Source organism: Amphiura filiformis, chromosome 18 (genome assembly GCF_039555335.1).
Source record: "Amphiura filiformis chromosome 18, Afil_fr2py, whole genome shotgun sequence".
Taxonomy (NCBI): Eukaryota; Metazoa; Echinodermata; class Ophiuroidea; order Amphilepidida; family Amphiuridae; genus Amphiura; species Amphiura filiformis.
The window spans coordinates 7,885,992-7,907,999 of NC_092645.1; the positions used below are offsets into that span (position 1 = coordinate 7,885,992).

A 22,008-nucleotide genomic window follows, 5' to 3' on the forward strand; every position below is an offset into this window, starting at 1 on the left:
TGATAACTTGAAATGCTCATTTCAATTGCCAATTATGACTAGGCTTATGGTTAAACTTGCATTTGCAGATGATCTTATTAATACCCTCCTTGATTGGTTCAAAATTGGACGTAATATTCATTTTGGCCAATCGGCAGGTACTTCTCATGGGGTACATGGAAAAATTTATTGGCCTGTTGATAGATTGGTCAATACTTGAGCTATCAAGCAATAAAATTGATTGATAATCAATCAATATGGTGGCTGTATATATATATAGTCGTATGCTTTGATTGATTCATTTAGATGTTTTGAATCATGAAAGCTTAATCGGGAAATCAATGAATCCATCATTTAACCAATCAAATGATCAATCATTCAATCAATCAAATGATCAATCATTCAACCGATTAATGAATCAAATGATCAATCATTAAATCAATCAATGAATCAAATGATCAATCATTCAATCAATCAATCAAACAATAAACTGACCAATCAATAAGTTAATATGGTATGGTTTGATTCATAAAGATGTTTTGATCAGTTGATCTTGAAAGGTTGATTGGTCAATCAATCAATCAATCAATCAGTCCTGGGAGTCAGACAGTCACCCAAATAGTAACAGAACTTCATGACTTCATTTGACTTGATACAGTGCTGATATATGTAATGCAAACAACCCAGGCAACTTTACCATGTGTCCACAGTGCAGTGGCAGATGCCCATACTGGTTGCTGTCATCAAGTTGTGTCTATGCTAAGGTAAGAATTAGACTTCTTTTGGTTGGGCTTATGCTACACAAAGGGGACACTGGGTGAAACGGGACAAAAACAACAACAGTGTGCTTGGGTACAATCTGACTGCACATCAAATTGCCAACCTGATTTTTGTGCACACATCTTAAAATTTAGTTTTAAGGCAACCACTTGAATGTATCATTGATCATAAACTGCACAAAACGTATTGTTCCACTTACAAAAAAGAGACAATTTTTACGAACCTTAAAAAAGGTTCCACAGATAGGCAAATTTACTCTGCACATTTTGATTCCTTACTTAATTCAATGCGACTTGACATGCATAAAATTAATGAATAAAGAGGTGTAACAGTTCAAAAAGGACTAATTGGACTATTTGTGCCTTCCCACCCCTTTTGAAGCAGTCTCATTTGGGCTATTCCAGTTGAAATCCATACACCCCCTATAGAAGACATGACCTTTATCTACCACACAAGGACTGCATGTTTCAAATGGATTCACCAATTCAGCTAACCCGATTTGAGATCTACACTCCCTGTGTGGGAGATTAATTTCATGTCTTCCATAGGGGTGTATGGATTTCAACTGGAATAGCCCATTTTGTGATGTTAAAGTTAAAGTTTTGCGCTACTTGGGAGTTGAAGTGTTTGCCTAATGTGGCAGTGACGTCAGTGCACATTTCATTGGGCGCAGACTCAAATCGCTACATGTAACAGTCGCTCAAGCACTGGTGTGTACATATTCACATGCTTAAAGATGCTGATGCATGAGCGAAACATCATTGCCAAAAATTAATGAGGTTGAAAAATGTGTAAATGATACTACATTCATCTGAATTACAATGTTAATTCTGTTTTTGAAAATTGCTAATAAAGAAGTGTGATCTTTTAATTTGTTTGAGTAGCGTATACGAATAAAAAATAATTCATGTTTAATTTTCCCTTTATTCTCACAGTTGACTCACATATTTGACAACAGAGCTACAGTTGCATTTGCTCTTATAATGTCTTTATGGGGTAAGTTTTGTAATTTTGTAAGGAATATTAAAAGTGGTTCCATAAACTTTAACCAAAATGTTATATACACCCCTATGGGTGTTTGCCTCCAAACGTGGACAAAATTTAGGACTATGCAAACGAGGACATCTGAAACCGCATTCAATCGACAAACCGAGGACGTTTTTCGCCATTTGTTTCTTGTGTGTGTGTATGAGATGCAATTTTACCTAGCAACTGTGGACAGCATATTTAATACACGATAGAGGTTGTATCTCACAAGTGTATTATACATGCAATTGTGGTTGCTGTTTGCAGACCTTCTAAACTGAGAATGGTCCCTCGTTGCAGAGTAGTCCACAATTTTAATGTGAAATGTCATGTGTGTGTCCTCCTTTGTCGGTAAACACATGCGCATATAGACAGATATAGTGAATACATACCACATAGTCTCTTACTGAACTTTTTTTCGCAGATTAGAGTTAGTTAGGTTAGGATAATTAAATTAAGGGTAGACGAGGTATTGTTGGTCGAAAAGCAACCTAAAATCGATTTTCATTATCTAGATCAATATATTATTGAAATTTAACACATTGATGTTTTGCAAAAGTTAGTTCTACAAATCGTATACTTTGCAAACTTGCTTAATTTATTGTTGTTAATGAGTTATGTACGTTTTAAAAAGTGTTGTTGTTTCAGCCCTCTTTACAACGTAACTCAAGAACCGCAGCACCTATAAAAGTATATCTGTGATATTTTAATTCTTCTACACGCTTCGCTATGAATTAAGCAATGCAGTTTTTGCCAAAGCTCACTACCATTCGTAAGATGCTGTGAACTACCAAATCACAACAGTTTAAAATAATTAATAACCTTAAACAATTATTTTGGCTTAATTTGTAATTACAATGTACTGGAATCAGGCCCATATGCATGATATATTTTGGAGAGGTCCAGGACTTCCAAAAAGTGGACTTTTTTCAAATGAAAAATGCACTCGAGTAATAAGCCCAATCGGCATTGGAAGTTTGCAATGCATTGTAGGACAGTTTTTGCAATTTTAGGACACTTTGTCCTTTGACCTTTCAGAAAATTCAGAAATATTGGGTTTTTGTATGTACAAAATATAATCTAAAATGTTTTACAATATTTAAAACAAATATAAAAAATATTAGTGTTTTATAATTAATTATTTGGTATTTTTAATGATCAAAATTGTGACAATAATAAGAAAATTAATAATAATTACGTAAATTTTCTCGATATGTCAGAGGTCAAACTGTCCTAAAACTGCTTTCAAAAACCGGAAGTTAGAATGGCGATTGGGCTTATTGTCTTGTTCACCCCCTAAAATTTGTTTGCTTTTTTCAACATTTTATCACCAAAAGGTTGCCACTTTTGAGAATTTTCACTTTTGGACCTTTTTATTGAAAAGATAGCGAAAGGGGGTCCTTTGTGCTTTTTATGCCTCCACCGCGAGGCATACTGTTTTTGCAATGTCCGTGCTTCCGTGCTTCCGTGCTTCCGTGCTTCCGAGCTTCCGTGCTTCCGTCCGGACGCTATATCTCGGGCATGCATGGGCGGATTGACTTCAGATTTTCAGGATAGGTGGGTCATGGTCAAAAACTCTGGCTACTTTTTTTTGGGTGAGGTTCAAGGTCATATACTGAGGTTAAAGGTCATTTGAGGTCAGGGGCCCATTTTCCTTATTTACCTCTTTTCTCAGAGACTAGGGGTCGCACGTTCCTCAAACCTTGGTGGGTGGGTGCATCTTGACCCCAGGCAGAACAAGTTTGTATTGGTTAGTGGGTCAAGGTCACCTGAGGTCACCCAGGGGTCATCTGAGGTCAAATGAGCAAAAACTGTTGTATGGCCATGATACTTGGTACATACAATCAACATTTAGAGCCAAATTTTTGGAAGGTCATTTTGGGGTCACCCAGGGGTCATCTGAGGTCAAATTAGTAAAAACTGTCGTATGGGCATGAAACTTGGTGGGTACAGTCAACATTTAGAGCGAAATTTTTGAAGGTCATTTTGAGGTCATCCAGGGGTCATCTGAGGTCAAATTAGTAAAAACTAGCATATGGGCATGAAACTTGGTGGGTCAACATTTAGAGCCAAAATTTTGGGAGGTCATATTGGGGTCATCTGAGGTCAAATTAGTAAAAACTGTCATACGTGCATGAAACTTGGTGGGTACAGTCAACATTTAGAGCCAAATATTTGGAAGGTCATTTTGGGGTCATCCGGGGTCACCCAGAGATCATCTGAGGTCAAATTGATACAAACTGCTTTGTATCAACTTTTGAGTGCCACATCGCTCCCTTTGGTGGAGGCATCACGGTCGACGCTGTGCGTCGAAAACCGCGACATCCGAGAACCGCGGTCCATCTAGTTTTGTTTGTTTTTGGTTTTGTTTTGTTTTTGTTTGTTTGTTTTTTGTGGTGGAGGCAGCACCCTGTGTACAGGCCTGAATGGAATCAATACATTGATGCTAGAAACACAAGGCTGATTTAGGCCATACCACATTTTGCATATCTGTAAACTCTATATGTATTTTTTTTTTGCAGCCACCATGTTCTGTGAGGTGTGGAAGCGACGTCAGAATCAGATAGATTATGACTGGGATCTGTTTGGCTTTGAAGAACAAGAGGTAGGGGCAGTGCTGTAGCTAGCAATTACGGAGAGTTGAAAATACAGTCATGGCAGCTAAGTTAAGGGAGGGTTTTTTTGTGTGAATATTTTTAGTAATTATTAACCTTAATCAACCCCCATCCAAAATAAATAGTTGAAAACTGTGTTTTTGTGTGATGAGAGACAAATATCAGAACTTGATATTTCTTGTTCTCAGTAGGGTCTTTGTAACCTTAACATTAGAGTCAAATGCTCCACATGTGTAGACAGGATTTTGGTGTGAGGTGACAAAGCCAAATTTTCATCCCCATTTGTCAATATTTTGTCCCATTTGTAGTAATTTTAAGGACACTTTACGCTTTGCGATCCCCATTTTGTTCCTTAAAATTCTTTGTGAGGGGCACTCTGCCCCCCCCGCCTCCTGGCTATCCCACTGTATATCGCTCATTCTACAAAATTCGGTGCCAATAGCCTTTTTTCCATTCTTTGGTCCACAAACACTTTGTGGAGCATTTAGAACATCAAATATGTTGTTTTTCTGGTAGAACTCAACAAGATCTACACGGACATATATAGTTTTCCATACTTTAAATGCTTTCTTCAGCCTGATTAACCCTTGCAAAGGCTCAAAAATCGCTAAAAATGCGTTTCCACTGCTCAAGTGTCACATCTAACCGTGAATATTTTCTTTGAATAAATGCGATTTCTTTACACATTTGTTGTTTTTTAATTAGATAACGCACCATCATATTGTTTATCAACATTATTTTTTAGTGATTTAAACGTCTTTGTGTAATTCTAAAATAAATTGCACTTTCCACCAAAACGCTGTGAGCTACGTTACCCCTTTTTAACACACGTTCTTGGAAAGAAGTAAAACAGAGGTATCAATGTAATTTGCTGTTTTTGAAAGGAAACACTCATAGGTTTTTAACAAGAGCACCAATGGCGCTGTGGCTCTACGCTTTTTTGTGGGAAAGCAATTGTTCTTGGAGTCGAATGCGCAACAAGTTGGTAGTTTTATGGAAAGGTTGGGTAGGTCGATCAATTTTTTAAACCTTCAGTTTGAAAAAAATCCCCACAAATATTCAATACGGTCCTTGAAACTTGATGCGGGGTCAATCTTCCTCCGCTGCATTATTATTTTTTGCCGCATTAGAGTTGCAAAATCTGAAAATTTCATTATTGTGGAAATTACTACTGAACCAGCAAGAATAATTTGTTCTGCAAAATTTTAAAATCCCTTTTTTTAGTATTTGAAGCTTTGAACAACTATAGGAAGCCTTGACAACTATTAGAATTCATCTAAATTGACCTCAGACGACCCGAAATGACCTCCCAAAAATTTGGCTCTAAATGGTGACCTCAGATGACCCCGAAATGACCTTCCAAGATGACCCCTGGGTGACCCTGGATAACTCCAGAATGCCTTTCCAACAAAAATTTGGCTCCAAATGTTGACTGTTCCGACCTTGTTTCATGCCCATACAACAGTTTGAATTTATTTGACCTCAGATGACCCCTGGGTGACCCCGGATGAGCCCAAAATGCCTTTCCAAAATTTGGCTCCAAATGTTGACTGTACCCACCAAGTTTCATGCACATATGACAGTTTTAGTAATTTGACCTCAGATGACCCCTGCATGACCCCAAAATGACCTTCCAAAATTTGGTTCTAAATGTTGACTGTACCCACAAAGTTTCATGCCCATACGACAGTTTTTGCTAATTTGCCTTCAGATGACCCCTGGATGACCTCTGGTGACCGTGACCCACTAACCAATACAAACTTGTTCTGTGCGACCCCACAAAATTAGGCTCCAAATGTTGGCCGTACCCACCAATGCCCATACAACATTTTTAGCAATATTACCTCACATGACCCCTGGGTGACACCGGTTGACCCTGAAATGACCTTCCAAAAATTTGACTCCAGATGTTGACTGTACCCACCAAGTTTCATGCCCATATGACAGTTTTTGCTAATTTGACCTCAGATGACCCTGGATGACCTCAGGTGACGTTGACCCACTAACCAATACAAACCTGGTCTGCCTGGGGTCAAGATGCACCCACCAGGTTTTATGAATGAATAAAATTTTCAGTCTCTACACCAGCCGCTTTGGCCCGCTCGCTCACACTAGAAGTGGAGCGATCTGAACCACAGCGGCTGTGTAGAGAGTAGAGATCAGGATCTCAGCCCTTTGCCAAATGCCCATGTGTTTATGATAAAAAATCTAAAGTCATGAGTGTTTGATAGATGGGGATAAAGTGACTTTCTGCGCCATCAATCCATTTCAGAATCCGAATTGATGCAGAATTTATCCTCATCTATGAAACACTCATGATTTTCTTATTCATCTGAAACATTTGCGACATAATATTGGCAAAACTGCATCACTGCAATCATCTTTCAAAAGATACGACTTTTAGATTGTTTACAGCATTACTTTATCAAATTCGGAAGACTGAACATCGGGCGCTACCGCCATTTCATACAGTCACTTCCGGTCTATTTTATCACTATCTGCGCCATCAATCCATTTCAGAATCCGAATTGATGCAGAATTTATCCCCATCTATCAAACACTCATGATTTTCTTATTCATCTGAAACATTTGCGACATAATATTGGCAAAACTGCATCACTGCAATCATCTTTCAAAAAGATCCGACTTTAGATTTTTTAAAATTAAATCCACTTCTAAAGGAGTGCAATCGATTGCTAAATAACTAAGCAAACCTTGGAACGTAAATTCAAAGCCAAATATCATAAACAAAAGAAACCTTAGCATAAAAAGCAAGAACACAAGTGGCCAAAATATGTAGCAAAAATTTATTCCTCACTGAGTGCAATGAGTAAGGCTCACCTAGCTACGCTAAGAGCCAAAAATCACAGTAAAAATTGTGATGCTGTAGCATTTTTGGCATAGAAATGTTGTAAACATTGAAATTTTGACCGACCATGTTAAGATTGGTGAGCTACGTTACCAGGATTCTATAGTATGCACTTGTATTACATGTACTTCCTAATAATAATGTGAAAGCTACTAGTGGTCGAACCCCATTTATATTAGAATTAACCGACATAACGTTCTAACGTTTGCAAATCACATTAAAAACATTAAAAACCAGTGAACTACGTTACTGTGAGCTACGTTACACACTCATTTACGCATCTTCAAAACTTCTATGAAATGGTGAAATCTGTTTTACATTTCACTCAAGTGATCTTTAGTTTGCTTTTTATGACCTTGGATTGAGTAAAACCAGCCCATTTTGTAGTCGGTAACGTAGCTCACATTACATTGAGTTTTAGTGTTAAAAACATCATGACTTCCTGAAAGAAAAATATGCAAGTGGTGTTGGCAATTTTTTACATCTGAAAGTAGTGATACATTTACTCTTAAAAACACAAAAAGCAGGTCTTTTTGAACAACTTTTATTTTTTTTTTTTTTTTAGTGGATTGGCACCGGATTTTGTAGAATGAGCGATATGTGTCTTGCTAGTCAAGTTGAGAACAAAAGTTGATTTTGGGTGAGACTTGGTGCACAATATGCCCATCAATAGCCGTAGGTTTGTAATTGGTTCATCCCAGTTGAATGCTGGTAGCTGCTATTCATTGACAAGTTGTGTGCAAATTCTCACCCAAAGCCTACATTCACACAAAAATTACACACACCTTGTACTTGGTTCATCCCAATGAACGCAGTGTCTAGTTATTTGGAGAAGCATTAATATGTCACAAACTAAAGATCATGATATAAATAATTGTGGATATAAATAATTGTATTATTATTATTATATCAGTCGCCAATTGATTATATTATTTGCAAACAAATGTATGTTAAGCATTGATATTATGAGTTCTTTAACAGATATGGGGGTATGCTGACTAGTTTAACATTTTAAATTGTGGATGGTGGTCATAAGCAAGATCAGACCTACCAAATGTGTAACAACCAGAAGTAACAAAAAATAGCACACACTGCTTGTGTGTAGGTAAGCACAAAAGAACTGACCAAATTCTTTTGTATATGCCTATTGTGATTGTGCAAGCGTGACCTTGTGTGCAGATACACTAAGATGTACACTGCAATTTCAGCTTTCCATCTATATCTATATGAAGAAATCTATGTTTTTGCTAACATTGAACCCTAAATTGATATTGAAACTTAAATGTCATTTAAAAAATTCATAATGACAACATTTAACATAATAAATCTGATGAAATATATTGTAGGCCTATAATACTATACATGTTAACCATGTTAACTATAGAAATCAAAGGGCATTACATGCTTTCTCTATGGTCCATTGTTAAATATCTATGAACAAGCATCTTGAAAAATGGACTGATCTGGTAAAATGGTCTCAAAAATTATTGGAAAGAGCTACCCGCTTTGTTTTTTCAGTACTTACTGCCAATCACATGTTCATTAGTATGTACAAGTGTTAGGAATAACAGAGCAAAAATACTGTTACTACAGGGGCAATTTAAGCAGAAACTTAGCTTGTAATCACTGTTGAAGCCAATCTTGAATAGTGGACTGATCATGGGAATCATCTCACTCTGAACTCCTGGTGCATTTTTTGTCATCCTAAAGATGTTTATTTTGAACTTTATCATTTGTTCATTTCATATGATAGCGTTTTGGCCGATGTTTTCACACATTTCACATCCAGGTGTGAGTTTAACAAACTTTCAGTCACTTTCATAGGGAACCATTACATAACATTACTCTACAACAAAAACTTCATTCACAAAAAATAGATCCTTACACAACTTAATCTTTGCCTCAGCGACATTGCTTAGAGTCTTAGCTTTTCTGTGATACCATATTTGTTGGGAATTATCTTCAAATTCTCTTAGAAAATTGAAAATAGGTGAGGCTGCATGAGCTCGGTTGTTACGCATTACATGCCCATATGAGCGCTTCGTTAAGAAATTAAGTGCTAATTAAGCAGCTAATTAAGAATTTTGTTTTTGTTTTTTTTTTTGAAATATATATTTTAATATCTTATTAATAAATAGAAACAATTATATCGATATTAATAATAGTTTAGACTGAATTCTAACAATTAAAAGATCAGTGGTGGGTACATAATGCAATTGGTAGGTCTAATGTTGCTTATGATCTGGTGTGAATACAAACATCTTTTTATGCTTTTTTTTCTTTCTCTCTTTTCATAGGAGAACTGTCGTCATCAGTACGAAGTGAAGGCTTCAGAGAATGACAAGCGTACCAACCCTGTAACTAAGGTATGGAGGGACTTGTTTGAAATGAATAGCTGAAGACCAGTGGAACACAATATCAAGCCATAGTTTGGATGTAACCCCCCCCCACACACACACACCCCCACACTCATTTGGACAGCAAAATTACAACTGATAGTTGATAAAGCTATTAGCCCTAATGCCCCAGTTGCTTTTTGGTGAGAGGGAGGGAAAGGAGAAAGGAAGGAAGAAAGAAAGAAGAAGAAGAGAAAACTTTTTTTCTTGGTTGCGGTTTTGAACCCCTGACCCCTCCGGTGCCACACCCATGCACAGACTTACCTTGTCACAGGGGTCTAGCTTTCCATGGCCATATGACTGTTTGCATGATGATGCAATTGCACGACGTGGGATACCTGCGCGTGCATATGCTTTGTGAATTGAGTTTTTTTGTATGTTTGGTTCGGTTAGGGTTAATTCATACAAGACTGATGTACATGATTTGTCCCTGTCTATATAGACATGTAAATATACTTAATTAAACCTCAGAATGAAGAACAGTAATAGATTAATCCTGGGGGATCACTCACATGAAAAGGCCGTATGGGAATGTGCAGCGATCAATGGTCTCTTTTTCAGAATCTCCAGCAGTTCCTTAAGACCCACATTTGGATCATGCTCCAGTTCTTTGAGCCTCAAAGAAATTTGTAGCCCTTTACTCAAATTTGGAAAAATTTAGAATTCTTGCACTCCACAGCCTATAATTTCGACCAATTTTAGTTCACTAGATCCCAAAAAAGTTGGAAATTTCAGTTTATCAAGTCCGTATGTTGCCCCAAAATCAGTTCTTAGTTCTCCAAATTTGGTGCTGCGTGCCAAACACTGTCATTATAACCAAAATGCATGGCCTCATTCTTTGTTGCAAAGTCCAATTAATAACTCCGTTCAACAATCACTTGATCTAACATTGTAGGGTATTTTTTATTTTGACTTTTCTCTTCAGGAGCTTGAGGTATACATGGCACTGACCAAGCGTTTCCCTCGTATTATGGCTGCTGGCATGGCCATTTTGTTCATGGTAAGATATCAAACTGTAGACTAGCCTTATAATTATATGCAGCTTTGCCAATGAGGGGTAAGTGATTGAAACAGTAACCGGGAACAGTAACAACTGAAAGCAAGGCCAATGAGTAGTGTTAATAAAACTTTTTTTTGCAAAACTGTTGAATGCAACATAGACTTGGTCCAAATGAGTGTGTATTCATTTTGGTGTTGTATCTTTTTTTATGTCTACATAATTGTAACCAGAAGCGATTAGTGCTGTATTTTTCTGGAATGGGGAGTAGTGTGGACTGGGTCATACACTAACATACTAGAGTGTGTTAATCACATTTAGCAGTCAACATTAATGGGTATATTTTCACTGGAAAATTTTCTGGACATGTGACCAATGCGTATCAATGTAAGTGTAACTTCGAGCCTGCTCTCTGACCTCCGGCGGTGACCTCGCTATTCAAGTCTTAGTAATTTTGAATTGGAATAGTATTCTTGGCCACAATTTCGATAGAAATTTGTGTATTGCAAATTTATTGAATATCATGCAATCTTAATTTCTTCACAATATCATCAAAATGTAATTTCAAAAATATCTACCTACGGAAAAAAATATTTATCTACAGAAACTCTTACCATAATATCATTAACTTGCGACAAGTTTCTTATTTTGCATCAAAGGAGGAATTCTTCCTATTCAAATGCATTGGAAGACCACCAGCTGTGCTCGGGTCACATTCCATAATGCTAATATGTCTGCGCCCATGGGTGTCACGTGTCTAGAAAATTTTCCCGTGAAAATGTACCTATTAATTCTGACTGTTTAGTCACAGTTTAATGTATGTTGCATGCAACATTCAGTGGTTGCCCAAAAACTTTTTCTGCAAAAGGGTTATCTACACAACCCAAAATATACAGAAACATCAACAAACAAACTATTAAGTGACGTCACTTATTGATAGTTATCATATACTTTTTTCCAAATTCCACAGATCTGTCTTGTCCTAGCATCAGTGATTGCCATCATTATCTATCGTATAGCAATCAAAGTCACCATAGCTGCCGTGTCTGAGAATATCATCAGCTCCAATGCATCGTTAATTACATCCTGTACGGCATCACTGCTGAGTTTGGTCGTCATCATGTTACTACAAATTGTAAGTGTATAATGATGAGATGATGATCATAACAATTGGGGGCTATACTCTGATCGTCGGGAAATGGTAGCCTCAGCTTTTACCACTACGCCGAAAAATAGACCCACATTAAGAGTGATATAGTTGACCTAACTGGTCTATCTTGAGCATGTTAAATAATGAAGACAAACTATAGGACTTCAATTAATAATTCGTGATATTTCTCACGAATTGTCACAAGACAAATCTTGAAAGAAAATATATATTGATATTAATCCGCGATGTTATAAGGCCCGCCGATTACGAGCTGGTGAAAGTGTAGGGGCATTTTGTGATCCACTGCCTCACCTCCCCCCCACGTTTCTCAAAAAAAGTTGAGATTTTTATACCACAGGAAAGCTCTGGCTACATAATATTTATGTCCAAAAATTTCTTGCAGATTCATTCACTTGGCTAAAATATCATCAAATTTGTTCTGTTCACAGAACGAAATTACAACACATTGGAGCAGTCTAATACACATAATCATGCATAACTTGCAAACGCAAATTCTGAATCAACTATATTGTCAATATGTTATGCCCAAAATTGTTTTCCTAGTGTGCAGTCTGCCCCATTCTGCCACTCCACTAATGCCCATGTAAGCCTGTATCGAAATGGTTCCTCCTAGCCTTTCCAGAACCTTTTGGGTTCCTTGTATACAGGACAGCTCAAGAACCATTTTTTTCTAAGAGTGTATAAATGTACATCACATGTTTCCCATTTTGTACTAAATGTTCTCCAAAGAGTTGAATCTGTCTTGTACTTTACCTTGCAGCTGTATGACAAAATTGCAACTGGACTCACAGATTTTGGTATGTTATATATTTTTGTTTTGTTTTGTTTGTTTGTTTGCTTCACCTTCTTTAGTGACACTTAATCTCTTGTCTCCTACACTCTTGCTTTATATTGCAAGCAAACGTAAAACTTTCATGTGATAATTGGTTGTGTTGCATTATTTTAAAGACATCAGCAGTGTTCTGTGCAATGAATATGCATATACCTGGGGGGTTGAATTCTCAAAATGATCTGCCAAAATATCCTTTGTCTCTATCTTGGCATGCAAAAAATTCTTTGGCCCTACCAAATTTTGAGCACGAATTTAAAAACCATCCTTGTCTAATCATATGGTGCAAGTACAGCAAGCAGGAAGCTTTGCATTAATGATTTGAATGTTCTGTTGTTTTGCTGCGCCTTTTTAGGGTGTGACATCAAAATGGTCCCCCAAAATATGTGTCAAAAATTGCTTACCCCTTTCAACCTGCCCTCCTCTGAGTTGTGCAAAAATGCTAGCCCCTCCTCCCCCCCACTTTAATTTACCCCTGTGTGTGCACATCATTATTGCAACATCCTAAGTGTCTATTTGTTTTTTAGTAGTGGTATGAGATGGACTGAGACAATTGTTACACCCTTAAGATTTACTTGAGAAACTATTACGTATCCACACAGTTTCTATGCTAATTATATCTAATTTGCATAATATATTCTCATTTTCAGAGCTACATCGTACTGACACAGAATATGAGGATGCCTACACTGTTAAGATGTACTTGTTTGCCTTTGTCAATTATTACTCAGCCAGTTTCTACATTGCTTTTGTCAAGGGAAAGTAAGCAACTAATAAAATACTCTATTTTAGTTTTTAAAATATGTATACTTTCAGTGAAACAAAGTGGATGTAAATTTCTCATAATAGCGTCCTCTCTCATGATGTAACTATAAAACAAACGTTTTGGCTTTCATATAGCGACATTTCATCTGGGTTACAGAGCTGCTATTGAATGAATATCTGAATCGATTCACACCCTCCACAATTCATGCAGTCATTGGTCGTATCTGTACTTATTGAATATCCAAACACACACAGGATAGATAAGAACAATCAGGGTTAAACCCATCTCTACTCTTTTCAAGACTTGCAAGTTGCACGCACAGGTATTTCCCAAGTTCATTGCTGTAACCGGGAATTTAACCTGGGACACAAAAAATATAATAGTGACCCTTTGCTTTGTTAACACTTGTATCTCAAAATATACACTGGTTTTTCATGATACTTATTTGGGGTTTTTTTTTCAGGTTGCCTGGTAACCCCTCTGATTATGGGAAAATATTTGGCTATCGTCAAGAAGAGGTATGTATCAAATCATTTTTAGTGAGCAATCAATATTTACACTCAATTTTGAGACATAAAGCAGGGGTTGGAGGGATTCCCCACAAACTTCTCCCCCAAATGTCCCCCTCCCCTTCAGAACAAAAAATGGGTTATTCCATTTAAAATCCATACTACCCCTGTAGAATAGAATAGATGGGTAACTCTCATTTGAAATACTCACTCCAGTTCACTGAAGATATAATTATAGGTATTTAAAGCAATAATACAGGAGGAGAATGGGTTTCAAAATGATTAACCCTGAGTGTATTTCAACTGAAGTAGCCCAATCCCACTATTTTGGGCAAAATAATTAGTCAAGTTATCCAATTTTCCCCCCATAAGTATGTACATGCACACCTCTACCCCACACACCCCCACATGTATACTCCCTAAACGTGGAGTTGACACTGGTGTTTAAGCTATTGCCAACCGTGGATCTCTATGGTTGTAATAAGGCTCTGCAGTTGGTTATATGTATACTGTGCCGAATAAGTATTGTTACACTTGAAAAAATAGTCACAATTCCAAAACTGAACCATGTTGGAATAAATTTTTTTTTTTAAGAAATGCACTATATAATCCTGCACATTATGACAGCACATTGAATCCAATGTGACCTCAAGAAGTAAAGTTACAAGCAATTGAATAAACGGAGGTCCCGTTTTAAAAATGACAAACTGGCCTATACAAGGCGCAAAAAGATTCCAACAAGCGCAACAAAGAGACAACACAGTTTCTTCAACGAAGCTTTATATAAAGCACTTTTTATTTCAGTTTTTACTTCTCTGTACTTTTCATTTTATTTGTCAGTTCGTTGTTTCAGTTTTCTTTTGTTCCTTTTGTTTTAACTTAAGGGATCTGGAATGAGCGTTTTGAGTGTTTCAACAGTATTTTTGTGGGACATGAGAGCACATCAGACATATCGAATTGCATTCTGAATACGAAGAATGTCTTTCTGATATCAAATAATTTTCATTTTTGAAATTCACGATATAATACAAATTTTATGACAAATTATTAAAATTTGATATTTTTCACATTTTGATATATAACAGTCCTCAAAGTAAATTTTATAAATCTAATGACATATTTTTAAAGTGTATGTAGCTGGGAGGAAAAGCTGACGATTTTGACCTTTCATATTGAAGATATGGATTTTTTTTCCAAAAAGACCTAATTTGTTTTGATGTTTTGAGGTCAAAATTTTCAATTGATCGTCGGCTTTTCATCCCACCTACATACACCTTAAGTATAAATCATCAGATTTATAAAGTTTCCTTCGAGGACTATCAAATATCAAAAATATCAATTTTTAATCATTTGCCATAAAATGTGTGTTACATTGTGAATTTCAAAAAATCAAAATTATTTGATATCAGAAGGACATTTTCGTATTCAGAATGCAATTTGATATGTCTGATGTGCTCTAATGTCCCACAATAAATACTGTCCAAACATTCATACCACATCCCTTAAGACATGCACAAATTAGCTATTCACCTCTCTCAAACTACAATCCCAGAAATATGTCCTTTAAACGCTTTAGGCATCTTGAATGAAATCAAAAGTGTATTTTTAATGTGGATAAAAATGTTCAATATTTGGAATTAGAACAAAGCTGGGCCATCAATTAACACTTTTCCCTTCCCTACCCCCCATCATTCAATGTTGCGACACTTTAGAGACATGCTGAACACATTTGCACATTTCAACATTGCACGGGGGAGTGGGGGGACTTCTTTTCCCCTAAAGACGCTTTAACGTTTCAAGACATATTTCGGGGATTGTAGATATCTAGTCGATGGAGTTTTGAATAGGCCAGTTTGTCACTTTTGAAACTGGACCTTCATCTAATCAAATGCTTGTAACTTTGCTTCTTGAAGTCACATTGGATTCAATGGGGTGTCATAATGTGCACGATTAGATAATGCATCTATTAAATAAATAAATTTACTCAAATATGGTTTAGTTTTAAAATTAGGATTTTTCTTCCAAGTGTAAGGATACTTTTTTGGCGCAGTATATATAATATGCACACCTCCACAACTCCAAATGTGATCCCCAAATCAGTGGCTACAATGCAATTCATATGCTGTTTTGGAACTAAAGTCTGCACAAAAAAAAGTAACTCAGCTGTTATAAATACGCCTATAGATTCAAAACTAATAATTGTTTTCACAATATTTCAACATAAAAAGAAGGATGATTTATTTACTGCGCATTTTGATACCCCATTTGTCCAATTTTGTTCAATATTGACAATACAGCAGTGTTTTGAAAGAAAAATACCCCAATTTAAAAGTTGCAGTTATTTGTATTGATTTGAAGTAAGCGCGAAGATAATGGCGGGCTTTACATGTTTACAGTGTTGGCCATTGATCGCTGTAAACTGCAACTTTTAAATTCGAGTATTTTTCTGTAATACTGTATTGATATTATTGAACGACATTTGACGAATGGGGTATCAAAATGCGTATAAATAAATCATCCGTCTCGCTATGTTTAAAATATTGTGAAAACAATTATTAGTTCTGAATCTATAGGCGTGTTTATAACAGCTAAGTTACTTTTCGTGCAGACTTTAGAAACACCATCTACAGGCAGGCTATGTGTGCCCTAGACTAATTCCAACCAGCCGTCTACATTTCACATATGTTTATGCTGTGTAGTGATGACTGTCTTATGATATATATATTAATATCAAAATATTTTAATTTGAAAATTTTCTTGTGACATATCTCGCTAGAAGCATCACAAATTATTAATTCAAGTCATATACTTTGTCTACTTTCTTTAACACACAAAATAAAGACCAGACAGGTCAATTAATAGCATTCTTAATGTGGGTCTACTTTTCGGCGTAGTAGTAAAAGCCTAACAATTCCCGCCTATTACGAGCTGATCAAACTATGCACATCATACTATTCACATCTGCTAAAAATCATACTTTCTACTCTCACTTGACAGATATTTAATACATTTTTATCATCATATTGTCATTTTGCAGTGTGACCCAGCTGGATGCCTACAGGAGTTATTTATCAACATTGCCATTGTCATGTGTGGTAAACAATTTTTCAACAACTTCATGGAAATCTTTGTACCGTAAGTTTAGCCAAAATGTACTGCCTTTCAGATATGTCCATATTTAAGATAATACTTCATGTACTACAGGTATAAAAAAGGTTCACCAATTAATTTCTTTATTTCACTGTTGTGTTACAAAACATTTTTATGCTTTATTTTCTTGCCTTTCAAAATTTAGGAAGGCACTTAATATTTGGCGTTCCCGGATTGGCCGTGCAGAGGAAGAAGACAGTGGGGACACTTATGATCAGTGGGAGAGAGATTACAACCTGGGTAGCTTAGGACCACAAGGACTCTTCAAGGAATACTTAGAAATGAGTAAGATATAGAGCTACAGTTTGTTCAAAGTGACAACAAGCACATAAACACTGCGTAATGCTGTGTCTCTGCTGCAGGTATGCGTGCCTTCAAAGCCGGCACAATGTGTACTTTGGCATCTGTATTTTGTACTTCAGAGTAGACTGACTGTATACACAAATTTGTTGTATTTAAACGAATACTGGAACTTGATTTTGCAACTTGCTTCATTGCATCTGATACACCTGCTGGTCTTCTGATTCCGTAAAACCACTGGCTACAAGCACTTTTAAATTGTTAAATTTTACTTGACCACCACATGACATGACATGAATAGTTACCCTTTCCCAGATATGCTGTCCCTTTTGATGTCATTCTCTTTCAATTTCTTTCTCTTTTCAGCTATCCAGTTTGGATTCATCACCATATTTGCAGCTGCCTTTCCTCTCGCTCCTTTGTTTGCACTGATAAATAACATCATGGAGATCCGTGTTGATGCATACAAATTTGTCACCCAGCTACGACGACCCTATGCGGCCAAGGCACAAGATATAGGTAAGAATGCAATGTATTTTTCCATTCCACTAGTCGTTCTGGCTTTTGGAATGGATCAATCCATCTTTCACCTAGGCCTAGTAATTTTATTTCAACCATCTCACTCATAGACAGTTAATATCTGTATAATTACCGTATTTCGTCAAAAAAAGTGACGCTATTATCGACCATGTGTCCAAGTTGGTAAGCTTACTACACAAGATAGCATGGAAATATCGGCATTTTTGAAACATCTTAGTTGAAAAAAGTGGTGGGGCATTTATTTGAGGGGGGGCGACTATTTGACGAAATACGGTATAGGGTATTTTCAGTCTTATCACTTTTAGGTTATTTTAGCAGACATACTCATCACAAAAATGCAAACATGTGATTTTGAGATTTTCTGATATAGGGAATAGGGAATCACTGGTAACACCTTTTGTAATTTAATTAACATAGCTAAAATGGGTATCATAATTGAAGAAGACAGTGGAACATGTCACCCATTGTTGTAGGGGTTATGAATACACTGTAGGTAATTATGATTATAATATCGGAAGACAAAATGACTGAATGGGTTGGGGTTTTTTTCATAATTTTGATTTCATTTTCAGGTGCTTGGTATGGCATTCTGGTGACTGTGGGAAATATAGCAGTATTGACCAATGTAAGTATTCTCTTCAAAACATGAACCATCTTAACCTCTTTCTCTCTCTAAATCTTTCTGTCTGTCGATATCGGACCCGTTTGCCGAAGTGCGGCAACCGAAAAATACCCTCCAAAATCAGGGTAAAAATGCCCAAGAAGGTCCTTATAAAGAACAAATGACAAAGGGACCACAAGTCACAAAATTTCCCCAATATTTTGCCAGGGGATGGTCCATACAATCACCCCCCCCTCAATGTTGATGCCTGTGTGTTTCTGACCAATATACCTCATATTTGGCCATTTTAGCCCCAAAAGTGCACATTTTTGTGCACTTTGCATGAATTTACTCCACTTATGCACCAAATTTCACCAGTTTAGCTTCAACATGGCAAAATTTTTCATTTGTACCATAAACTTATTCTCTCGCCACCAAAAGGTGCTGCATTCACTATACTTCAAGAAATTTTTTCCAACCCCATCCCCCCAATGTCCAAAAGAAATCTACACCACTGGGTGTAGACCAGCTAGGCTGCCATGCATAATATCTCCTGCTTGTAATCTATGTGTCTTGTCTCCCAGTCAGTCTCTCTTTCTATCATTTGCAACCCATCTCTCCCTCAAAAACTTTCTCAATTTTGAAATCGCCATACATTTCTCCCCTTGCATTGCAGGCCTTCATCATTGCATTCACATCTGAATTTGTACCACGTGAGGTCTACCGAGCCCGTCATGATTCCCTGTCGGGTTATATTGACTATTCACTCTCATCATTTAATACATTAAATTTTGAAACCATCCGAGGAGAGAAAGGACCCAATGATGCTAATGATGATTACCCTGTTGAGAAAGGGAGTCCATATTATGCCCAGTATTTCAATCAGACAGTAACGGTGTGTCGGTAAGTAGGTCTAAGCTTATATAGTCTAGAGCTGGGGGGGTAAGATGCTCAAAACTTAGATCCGTATTTTAAGTACATCCCTGTATGGTAATTTGTACTGGAATTGGAAGGTATACTGTAGAAGAGGCATTCACCCTACTCAAAAATATTTGGAGTTTGAACAACTATATTACTGATACAGGCCACTGTACAAACATGCATTATTGTAAGACCAGTCTTTTGTAATGTTTTTGTGAGGTTATTTGCCTTTTGTCTCTTTCATAAAAAAAACCCTCGTTTAGAGGCATATATGCTTGTAGATTATTATTATTATAGTGTACACATGCAGGGTCTTAGCTAGCCACCCGTCTGGCCGTTATTTTAGACGGCCATTTTGCTCCTGGGACGGGCAAAATTAATGCCTTTGACAGATGCCATATTATAAATTGTATGTTTTGAGAAGCTAATTGACCTTTTTAGTAGACCCAATTTGTTGAACCCCCAATGGGCTATAGATGTCTGGTAAATGTTTTAAAGGTCAAATTTGGACAGGCAATTTTATTCAAATGACGGGCAACCCACAATTTCTAGCTAAGACCCTGTACACATGCTGAACTATTTTTCTTCTAATGAAGTTTCACCCTGCCTGCCTGCCAGCAAAACCATACCCCTAAATAAAAATATCTTTATTTTTTGCCCCAGTAAGGAAGTTTCTTTGCCAAAAATGTATATTTTGACTCAATTTATATAAAAAAGAAGCCAATTAAATATGAAACAAGTTAACTTTATAAAGTTTGGGCAAACTGAAATATAATTGAGGGAGCAGAAATAATCAAGATTCGATGGGGTTTGAACCCCGGACCTCACAATTACCAGGCGAGAATTGTACCCCTGGACTACCTGAGTTCACAGTCATATGATTGCATACTCTCTCCCTGTGTCATATCGGCCAACTATATAGTAAAAGGCTGCCTCCTTTCTTTGTGAAAACAGGTTTTAAAATCTGATTTAAAACCAAACCAGTGAATTCATTTCATTGTATGGATTCAAAAACATGTATATAGTTTGACCTATCTCTGACATACAGCTTTGAGTTATAAGCAAAAAGGTCTTATTCACATCATTTTCCCTTATTCCCTGTGTGTTTTCTCATGTAGATATCGAGGTTTTTACAAAGGTCCCAATCCACCATATGATTACACACCAGAATACTGGACATTACTGGCTTGGAAACTGGTCTTTGTTCTTCTCTTTGAGGTAAGTTGCTGTGTGTCTGTCTGTCTGTTCTCATGAGGCTATGCTTGTGTGCCCTTTTTTGAGTACAAAACTAGCTTGTGTGTCGATTTTTTCTTGTGTGTCTAGGCACAGAAGTAAGATCTTGCAGGGGGGTATAGAGGGGGTGTGGAGATCATTTTTAAAGGTTTTGAAAAAGGCACACAAGCAACAACCAGTGACAACAACAAAAAAGACACACAAGATGGAAAAAAAAGACACACAAAAGGTGTGTCCGTGTGTCAAAAAGACACACAAGAAAAATCACACAAGTCTCACAGACATACAAGTATACGTGGGAGCATGTGTGGCCGAGTGGATAAGGCGCCCAACTCATAAGCCATAGGTTGCGAGTTCGAGCCCCGCTCGTGCCAACATGTTGTGTCCTTGGGCAAGGCACTTTATCCTCATTGCCTACTGAGGGGATGGGGTTGGGTTGGATTGGATGTTTGTATATAGTTGTTTGTTTCAATGTTGCAATATTGGCGCTGAGTAAGCTGCTGCCTGCAAATTGCATTGTGTCTGTTTAGGTGTGTTTAATGTACAATTCTAGCAATTTGACCTGCGGGTCACCATTAGAGTTTGAAATAAAAACTTTCCTTCCTACCTGCGTGAGTAAGTGTCAGTGGGTCTTTCTGTCGGTGTGCCGGGGTGTGTGTGTCTGTCTTATGCCTGTCCTTTGCATACATGGCTGGTGTAAAGGTTTCTACACATATCCTGATCCCCCTCCTATATTATGCTTTTGAGAGGTCATTACTTGGATATGAGCATAATATATGACTACTTTTTAGCAATAAATAATATATTACCATGGATACTAAAGATTATCTTTTAGGTGACATGGATTCTGTAATCTCATTGGTCAAACATCACTTGGATAGACTAACACTGCCAGTTTTGTTATCATAAGGCAGAGAAGGAACAAAAAAGGAGAGAAGATGAACAAAGAAGTCACTTGGTACCCCGGGAATTGACCCTGGGACCCCTTGTGTGTGCCACGCACAAGATTACTGCCTCTTGCCATGGGGGATTCACTGGCATGGCCAGCGATTCCATTCATATAGGTGACACGATCTGGTCTATGGGGGCCAAAGGCGGCAAAGTTGAAACGGAAATAAAGGTAAAGATATGGAGTAAAAAACAATAAAATACATAAGAAAATAGACATCAAAAAGCTTCATAACATTAGAACCAAATATGCTAGACCTTTGGTGTTTTCAGTAAATGATGGGCTATTGTATGTATAATGTAATAATTACAGTAACTCAATTTTTAAAACTGCCTCCTTTGGCCCCCATGGACCAGATTGTGTCATGACTTAGGGTG

The 22,008-nt window shown here is 37.0% G+C and overlaps 1 protein-coding gene across 2 annotated transcripts in view; it reads left to right on the top strand.

Moving 5' to 3' along the window:
• LOC140139809 (anoctamin-4-like) overlaps nt 1-22,008 on the top strand; it is a 63,172-nt gene that overhangs the window by 31,313 nt on the left and 9,851 nt on the right. For both annotated transcript variants that reach the window (XM_072161542.1, XM_072161543.1), the window contains exons 11-25: nt 638-743; nt 1,695-1,755; nt 4,308-4,390; nt 9,567-9,635; nt 10,591-10,665; nt 11,633-11,797; nt 12,594-12,630; nt 13,313-13,424; nt 13,892-13,946; nt 16,975-17,072; nt 17,233-17,372; nt 17,754-17,906; nt 18,500-18,552; nt 19,205-19,431; nt 20,568-20,667. In XM_072161542.1, the coding sequence (XP_072017643.1) occupies nt 638-743; nt 1,695-1,755; nt 4,308-4,390; nt 9,567-9,635; nt 10,591-10,665; nt 11,633-11,797; nt 12,594-12,630; nt 13,313-13,424; nt 13,892-13,946; nt 16,975-17,072; nt 17,233-17,372; nt 17,754-17,906; nt 18,500-18,552; nt 19,205-19,431; nt 20,568-20,667 (1,534 nt within the window). The remainder of the gene's footprint in view (nt 1-637; nt 744-1,694; nt 1,756-4,307; nt 4,391-9,566; nt 9,636-10,590; nt 10,666-11,632; nt 11,798-12,593; nt 12,631-13,312; nt 13,425-13,891; nt 13,947-16,974; nt 17,073-17,232; nt 17,373-17,753; nt 17,907-18,499; nt 18,553-19,204; nt 19,432-20,567; nt 20,668-22,008) is intronic.